At 37.1% G+C, this 9,548-nt stretch overlaps 1 protein-coding gene across 3 annotated transcripts in view; it reads right to left on the bottom strand.

Annotated features, from left to right (window-relative positions):
* Nucleotides 1-8,880, bottom strand: part of MYBPC3 (myosin binding protein C3) — a 627,853-nt gene extending 618,973 nt beyond the window's left edge. For 2 of the 3 annotated variants that reach the window (XM_044082823.1, XM_044082824.1), the window contains exon 1: nucleotides 8,747-8,877. In XM_044082823.1, the coding sequence (XP_043938758.1) occupies nucleotides 8,747-8,771 (25 nt within the window). In that variant the 5' untranslated portion in view covers nucleotides 8,772-8,877. Of the gene's footprint in view, nucleotides 1-8,746 lie in introns of all 3 variants that reach the window. The other variant, XM_044082825.1, reaches the window with a different exon arrangement.
* Nucleotides 8,881-9,548: the final 668 nt, after the last annotated feature.

Here is a 9,548-nt window from a genome sequence, read left to right as displayed (position 1 = left end):
AAAAGTGTTTACATCTGAGTAGCACCACTGATGGCATTCAAAGTCAATCCTGTGGTGCGGCAAGGCTATCATCTGGCACACTGCTGCAATAGTGGCAGTCAGCAAATAGACATTATGTCCGCTAGCAGTGACAAAGGAATGTATACCAATGTCTCTACAGAGCTACCCAAAGAGTAGGGCAGGCCCCCAAAAGTTATACATCCAAAGAAGCACTGTCACACAGAGATGAAAGTAAATAATTTTCCTAAGTTTGTCGCCATTATTATGTATTTACAGTTCTGTACAAATACATGGTTACATTCCATGCTGAAAACCATAACAACTAAAAAAAAAAAAAAAATCTCACAACCTGTTGCAATTATTGCAAGAGAAGAGTTACTCTGTAGTACTTCCAGGGAGTAGGCACAGGCTATTCATCAAATAGTGCAGGACAATACGGCATCACAATGATGTCACACGAGTTTACATATAAGTAATGGGCTGTGTGTGGGGTAAAGGTTTATAAATGAATTGGCCCATTTCTGTGTACTAGGCATCCTGCAGTGGTGTAGCTCTGTTTCTGTAGACTAGCGCACACAGACATTATGCGTCTCATCCTTTTAAGGAAGAAATCTGGACAAAGCCATAAATAATGGGGGAACAAAGGCCCAAAAATAGAGACAGTTTTTAAACATTGCTCACAGAAACTTAAAAGTTTGATAGCATAATGTTTTGCATTAGTATACATTTTCTGTAGGGTATGCAGTCTAAAACTTCAATGTCTGTCATTATTTTCTTTCTTCGGTCCTCAATGATTTTCCAGAAAAACAAAAATTTTATGGGAAACAGAACCACAAATCTGAGGGAAAAATCTGCACATTCTACAAAAATCTTGACATTTAAGAGGCAGAACATTATGGGGTGCTTGAGCGCACACATACACACACACACACACACACTCACACACACATGCATATGTGACCATGTGTGTGTTTGTGTTTGAGAGACAGAGACAGCAAGTGTGTCTGTGTGATACAAAATCCTTAGTATTACAGAGATAATTTCCAATATCACATGTAGTTTACAATACTTGTGGACCCTAAAGCTAATTCCATGCATTGTCAACATGCTCTCTGCAGTGCAGTCAGTGGTGGGCACCTCCTGTTGTGTAAAATGTACCCCTTCAGCTCCCCTCAGCTCACATTGTGCCTATATTTAGTAGGGAACACAAGCTGCTGTGCACCATGCATCTATATATCCAGCTTAATAAAGCCTCCACAGTGCCATGTACATACCAAGCTTCCAGATCCTTAATGTTTATGAAGGTCCCATAGTACAACTGAAATGCATTGGAACATTCTCCTGTTACTTTCTGCCTCCAGGCCCCATTTTTTTTTTCTTTTTAGTCATGGTCATAATTTTGAGCTAAAAAAATTGTGACTCATTAAAATTGCAAAAGTTGGATTTTTTAAACTGTATTTTTTTGCCCATACTATGAAGTACAACAAAACTAGAGATACTCTACATAGAGTCAGAGCTGTATGGGGTTTAGGGGTACCCTCCCCCACAAAAGACTGAGATAGAATGTGCATGTTTGAAGACTTACATTTTTATGATTCACTATTTCAGTAGGGAACATTTATTTTCCTTACACACACACACACACACACACACACACACACACACACACACACATACACACCAGCTTGAGATCAGGATGCAGTCTGCTACAGTTATGATTCCCCATGCAAGTACCTAAGCCAGGGTGAACTAATACTACAAACCTTTTGATCCAGGAGATCTTTTGTTCCTCATTCAGGAAGTTTGCACTGTAACTTCCAATGGGCGGAGCCTAAGACTTTTGACAAAATAAAATTATGTCCTCAAATTTCAAACAAATGTTTATATCTCTGAATAGGGGTTATGAAAGAAGTATGAACGAAAAACTGTTCAGCACAAACTATTTTTATAGTGGTAGTATATTCTTTAGGTTCTAGGTTGTAAACAGAATTTTATAAGTCACAGTAAACACAATCGCAATTACATTTGTAATATTTTGTAAACTACTTACAATATTTCAGCAACCACTCAAGTTACACATGTACTGTCAGAAGCATTTTATTCATCTAGCTGAGAGCTTTCATATGTGGCTAAGGAGTTCTGTATGTGTTACTTGGTTGTTTAGATATTTAGAAAAATTATTTTTATTATTTTTAGCTATATAAATTAATATCATAAAGACAGCAGTTAATATCTATTTGCCTGCACTAGACAGAGGTCAAATATTAATGCAGTTGAGTTTGCCATTGTTTAAGCTTTAAGTTGAAATCTTTAAAAAATTGCACATAGCATGGTTTTGGAATTATTGATGCAAATATGAACAAGCAATATTTGACTCCTAGAGGCGTCAGTAGGAGTTAACTGCAGATGCACCTGGAGGCATCAATCAGCTGTAATGAGATAACAGCAGACTGTAACTAGCAACAGAAATGGTCACAGCTGACAAAGCTGGATGTATAATCTGAGTATTACAGGAGTTAATCACTAATTAGTAAGTGGCAGCTCAAGCACTAATGGAGAATACACCTAATCTATTCATATAATGCTGCAATTAGTACTTTCATTGCAAGAGTTTTATGGATTCTTGCTGTATCCATTATCATCAAGACTAACTTGTCCCTACTGGCTGCTCTGTGCTTTACAGTAAACACGTTTAAGTGCTCTGTTGAGCTAGATTCAATAAAGTGTAATTTTGCTCATTTCCTCTACATTCATTTGGATTGACTAAAAGTAGTACAGCTTCCTACAATGAGCACTTGTTTACCCCAGTAGTAACAACAACTGGAAAATCTAAACAGCTGTAGATTTCTGGGATTATTGGCAACCATAATATAAAGTAATAGTAAACATACAGGCATTTGCAATGTGCTATAGTTAATTAGAATCTGAATTTGATACTAGCAAACATATTTTCAGTTTCCACCTAGTGCTCCTACTCTGTTAAGCAGAATTCTGCATCATTTTAAAAAGAAAGGACAGCATATCATCTAAACTGAAATGGTTTTGGTTTCAAACATCTTTACTGTATACATAGTCTGAGGTGCCTTACCTTTGCTTGTTTTTAAAATGTCTGCTCATATGAGAGTCATAACTATGAAACATTTGCTATGGAGATGATCTGAGTGAAAGGTCTCACTTCTACTGACAGCTGTCAGCACATGTTCCTGAATCTGGGGGTCCTTCTGGGAAGGCTGAAGTCTCCAGAAGCCAGCTCCTTCTTCTCTCAGGGTATGGGTGTGGGGAGGGTTTGGGTTTAGCCATTACTTTGTGCACTCTGGTAAAGTGCAGGGAGTCAGCAACTGAGGTAACAGGAGTGAGCATGTAAAGGCACATAGGTAACAGATAAGGGAGGAAAGATGAATGTTGGATGAAGCAAAAAGGAAGTAGGATCAGAACAGTAGGAGACTGTGGAGGGCAAGTATATCATTATAACAAGAGGATAACAGAGACAGAGTGGTGAGAGGAAAGAGAAAGGAGGTAAGGTGGAGAAATGGTTCCCATTGTGGTTGATGCGGCAGGTAAGGGCATGAGAAAGGGAGGGGAACCAAAGTGGAAAGGAATAAGATAAGAAAGATAGGGGAAGGTTGGTACAGAGTTGGAAGTGGAGTATGCAGGAAGAAGCAACAACAATGGCAGTGACTGGAAGAAGGAAGCAGAGTAAAAGATGAATGGAGAACTGAATAGAAAGTTTGACATCTGAATATCTGAATGACAGCCTAGCACAGCTAAGATAGATATGTAGTAGACAAATATCAAAAAAGGAAGGAGTAAAGGGGACTAGTCAAGCAGAGTATGATGGTTGAACAATTATTCTGATAATGGTAGACAGGAGAAGGTAGGAAGGGTCTTAAAAGATCGGAACTCTGTCATGAGGGCCTTCGGTATCAAAGTCATGGGGAAGGCAGAAGGAATTTTATGGAAGTGGAGATGGCCCTAGAATTCTAGAGGCAGTCATGTAATATCCACTGCACAAATATGCTACAATGGAATACAGGTTTCACTTGCACCTGATAACAATCGCATTCATTGTTACATTTCTGGATTTCAGTTTCATGCCTTTTTTCTTAAATTTTGTATGATTTTTCACTATTTTCAGTGTATTTATTAATACTTTATAGAATGTAATATATATTTACTTGCTAACTATGCTTGAAATCTTAGTTTAACCAAATATTTTATTTGATATAAATTACATTAGCTAGGCCAGTCTAAGCTGTTATGAAGGCAGTTGCAAGAGTCAGGGTGTATCCATAGTGGTCCACATAAGCACTGATGACTTGGTCACAAGGGATAGTAGATCAGACACAACAAAAAAACACTGAGCTGGAATTCTTATGCAAGGAACTGGGAAACATGGTGGCTTTCTCAGTAGTACTACTGGTGCCATAGCTAAGACTGGTTAAGGCAAATGTATGGCTTATGGAGCACAGAGTGTATCAAAGGATTACAAGAGGAGAAATTCAAGTTTGTTCTAGAGGGTAGCAGTGCTTAAACCAGGCCAGGAAAGGTGCATCAGGATGGATGTGCTTTGACTTTAAACTGAGATGGAAGAAGGGAGGAAAAGCAAATGTGTAACAATGGCACTGAGCAGTGGAATAGTAGCATGTGCAAGACGAATGCTATCAGGAAGTGGCAAGATAGAAAGCACTGGTTAATAATGCAAGGGAGGAAAAGCAAATGTGTAACAATGGCACTGAGCAGTGGAATAGTAGCATGTGCAAGAAGAATGCTATCAGGAAGTGGCAAGATAGAAAGCACTGGTTAATAATGCAAGAGCCCTGGAAGTAAATGCCTTAATAACAACAGTAGGAAAAGAGTACATATTGGGATAATTAAGATCTGCTAAAGATTGAGCACTTTGACATGGCTAGTTTACGAATTAAGATTTTTATTAAAAACAACAGTTGAAGTAAGAGAGAAGGGAGAATAGCAGTGTTTAAGAGGGAATGGATGAAAAGGAATGCCGCAGTAGAAATGAAAAACAAATATTGGCACAGGAAGAGGAAGAAGAAGAATGAAGGGTCAGCTTGCTACATGCTTTCTGATCACTCATTATGGAAGAGGAAAGGGGGAGCAATATGGCAAATGTGATACGCAGGCTTCCAAATACAATAATGAGTTAGCCAAAGAAGAGAATCAGAATGTACTGAGAGGAAAAGGGCAGGAAACCAGAGGACCTCAGTCTGTCAGGCATAGATTAGACAACCCTGGCCATAAGGTTGGGAAGTGAAATTATATAGTGCAAGCAATAAATCAGAAAAGTAAGACAAAGGGAAAATTCTAGACATAGTACTCGTAGTACTAAGAAGAACAGGGGAAGGGTCAGGAGTGGTGGAAAAGGCTCACCTTTACAGTGAGAGATTGGAGCAACATCCTCGAAATCTCGAAAGCTGCCCCTTACTTACAAAGCAATAAGGCACCTCAAAATGAGAATTTTGTGCATGGTGGCAAGCACCCCTGTCGCTCCTCATATTGGGACCGAGCCATACCAGACTCCAGACCTATATATAAACCAACTCTTTCATTGCACAACATTGAGGGAGAGAGAAAATCCTCCAAAACTGTGCACAGTTCTTTCAGGCAATTTCTCTAACATAAGCAAGCGATTTCCAAGATTTCATAAGCTGAGGACACACAGAGAAATCTTAAGGACCCATTAACAGAAAGCAGCCAGATCAGCATATAGTTTATTTTTCAGTAGAGGAATAAAGCATGTAAGAACCAGAACAAGGAGATGGAATTAGAGGAGACCAGATAATAGAAACATACCAGAAAAGATGAGGGAAGGAACTGGAGAATGGAGAACACAAACAGTGAGGTTAATAACCTGTGAGAACAATTAAGGATATATCGAGAAGTGAATGGAGCAAGACTTAGGAGTCATGGGTTGGTGGGGGGCAACAGTGTAACTAAAAGAAATAAGGGTAGCAATAAAGGCAAGACAGTAGGACTACAGGGCATGAAGAAGCAAGGAAACCGGGTAAGGGAAATGTAGAAAGCTGCCAGGACTTAAGTAATCAGGGATGTCAGGAAGGTCATTATAAGGAGATAAAGGAGGCAAAAGAAATGTTGTAGCTACCCAGGAGAAAAAAAGACAGTTAGTAGGAGAGGAAAACAAATTAAGGAAGGAGGACAAGATGTGAAGGGGAGAATGCAAGCTCAGATAGTACCGTGTAATAAACTCTTTGCTACAGCATTTACCAAGGAAAAATAAGGTAGTACACTAAAATAACTTATTAGAATAATGTTAGATGGTGTAGGTGGTAGATGAAAAGGCAGGCAAATGAATGGTGCACAGCGACTAGGGCACCTGTATCAGTTTTAGGTTCTGCACCTCTTTATTTAAATACTATTGAATAAATATTCATTGTTAAAGCTTTAAAACACTAGCCACTGTCCCACGACAATGGTATTGTGGATGATGGCTTATATCTATGTAATTTTTCTTATTTTGTTTTTCCTCCTTTGTGCCAGAGACACGACTTTGATGCTGTACACATTTTGCATGCTTTGTCAATGAATTCAACTGAAATGTCACATCACTACAGTTCATGGCTATTGTTAACTGCTCACAGCATTTCCATTTACAAAAAAAAAAAAAAAAAATGAAAGCTAGAACTAGCATCGTATTTGGAGTACACCCAGCCAGCTTCATGGTTGTTACTAGAACTGGCCGGGGTGAGGGATGGATGAAAGCTCTCCATACATAGTGCAGGGTTTATCTTTTTTTTTTTCCATAGGCTGGCACCCTGTAACACAATGGAGGATGGTACTGTGGTATATGTGTTCTGCATAATCGCAGAATAGGGAGGCGGGGTTGGTGGTGGGTGTTGAAGCAGGCTGCCTTTTAGTTACACACATAATTTGGTAGCACACATATGACTTGACATTCTTTTTCCACAGGGACTGTGGGTAAGGTTAAAGAAGAAAAACTCCATGGCTAACATCTCACAAATTACCATAACTGGTAAAGTGGCTGCAGCCAGTCATTGAGGGAATGAATTATTCAGAAAGTCAAGGAAAGGGCTTCATTGGTTGTGGTCTGTCTATTAGAAAAGTTTTGAATGATTAAGCCCATTAATGTTACATGTGAGTCACTAGCAGAAAGATTACCACCATTAACATTACATGTGACTCACTAGCGGAGAAATCTAGCCAGGTCAGAAATACTGTCCTTCAAGAGAGGACATTGAACCTGTTTGTTATGGTAGTCTCCAAAATTTGTCTTGGGGAAGTTAATGATTCCTTGACAATTTTTAGGAGAAAAATAATATCAATTCACATGACTATCCTAAATCTTTGCAATCTGATGTTTTCATTTAACATAGCTAACAGACTTTGAATTCCATTTTTATTTACAAAGTTTCCTTTGCAAAACTTGGCTTGCTGGATAGATAGCTAAATATAAAAAAGTAACACAGAAGCAGGCAGACAGGTAAAAATTAGATATGCAAACAGCTATGTAGCTAGATAGCTAGACTGACCAAGACCATAAAGCTTTTAAGACAATAATGCATGCAGACAGCAAAATAAATAATGGATAGGACCAACAGTTAGAAGTGTAGACAAAGAGAGAAACCAACAAATATGTAGACAACTATCTATCTATCTGTCTATCTATCTATCTATCTATCTATCTATCTATATATACACACACACACTCACACACACACACACACACACACACACACACACATATATATATATATATATATATATATATATATATATATATATATATATATATATATATATATACACATACATACACATATGTACATATATACATATATATATATCTATCTATCCATATATATATATATATATATATATATATATACATACATAGTGAGAGAGATGGACTGACGTCTATAGACAGATTAAATTGCATACATTAATGAATTAGATACAAAGATTAAAAAAAATCTCTGACCATCTTAATACATAGAAAGAAAAGCTAAATGGAAAATGTCACATGGTCAGTACTGTACTAAAGCAAACATTTGAGCTGTATGGTAATCACTTCCAATTGTAATACAAGCACAGTAAAGTCTGATAATCAGTATATAAACATCTGCAGTTTCAACTTTTTTTTGGCACAGATAAGTTTGCTGTGAACTTGGACCTAGAATTTCTTTCTGCATTTGCCTTTACAGCAATAAAAATGAATATGCAAAATAGAACTGTTATCAAATAAAATTATATGTCTCATTTAAGACAGCCTAGGTAATTAATTTGTGAAAAATGTAAATTTGTTAAATGATAAGTGGAATTTCTGGTCCTAATAAGTTGTCTGCACATTTTTCGACTAGTTTACACTAAAATAAGATTATTTTACATTTAATTATGTTACCTGAGATAACAAGTTTGTTTTTTCTTTACTTCCTGATTATAGTTTTAACATTATATCATTTTTATTTGTTAAAAAAAATGTTTCCTCACAGATAGTTCCAGCCACAAGATAAAACATTTCAGATAACACATTGAGTATCTCTCATAAAATTATCTTTAATTCTTCAATATATTTATACAGGCTTGTCTTTCATGTTTACTTTCCATTTGTCTGTTTTATTCTTTAATTTATATTAGTATGACTTTTTCCCTTTGGAGTTGTGGAAACTTAGAAAGCACTAACACTTCCCTCACTGCAAATGTTTTTCATAAATGCTTTGCAGAAATATTGTACTGAACCTCTAATGTCTCTTACCTGCTTTCTTTGTAGGCTCTGGCATCACAGCTGAGCTGTCTTTCTTTGTCCTTTAAATGGCCTCAAAGGCAGAACACCGTCAGTTGTGTGGAGCTTCAAACAGCTTCCAGGCTGGAATGGAACTGGAGCTGAAGAAGTGCAGATGGTCCCTAAAGAAAGGCAAATTGACAGCCTCCCCCATCACCAAGCACAGATGACAGGTGACATCACACCAGGGATAAATATAGTTAAGAGACTGAGAGAACAGACTCTACAGCATTCTTCAGATCTTACATGAGCCCTGAAACTTTCCAGAGGTGGAAAACTCTTTTTGTGCATTATTTACTGATTCATTTATGTCTGCTTTAAACAACGGAGTGTTTTTGAGTGATTCTGCTGTTCTAATGATAAGTAGAGTCTTTGTGAAAAGTAATTTTTGAAAAAATATTATTAATTTCTGATATTTTATGTATTCAAAAGAGAATGAATCCTGATGAAAGCAAGCAAACTAAACAAATACAAACCTGGAAGGAAACATATAGAACAGTACAAGTGTTGCACCTGTTTTTTTCTGCTACAGGGAGTATACTTAATGAATGACTAAAATCTACACTGAAGAGTTTTCAAATCTAAAACAAATATATAGGTTTCAAATCTACAGCAGTGCACTGGAATTGTACAAAACAGCCAGCTCCATTTTTTGTACAATGAAAAGGTTCCATTTTCCTGAATTGTATAAAGGAAATATGCTCTATTTTGTTCTAGTAACATACAAGACGTGCACACATTTTAGTTAACTATACTTTTAAAAATGCAGCTTGAA

The sequence above is a fragment of the Protopterus annectens genome, chromosome 9.part0 (genome assembly GCF_019279795.1).
Source record: "Protopterus annectens isolate FY-2018-M chromosome 9.part0, PAN1.0, whole genome shotgun sequence".
Taxonomy (NCBI): domain Eukaryota; kingdom Metazoa; phylum Chordata; order Ceratodontiformes; family Protopteridae; genus Protopterus; species Protopterus annectens.
The sequence above is the reverse complement of the archived record's forward strand: the minus strand, read 5'-3'. Positions and strand labels throughout refer to the sequence as shown.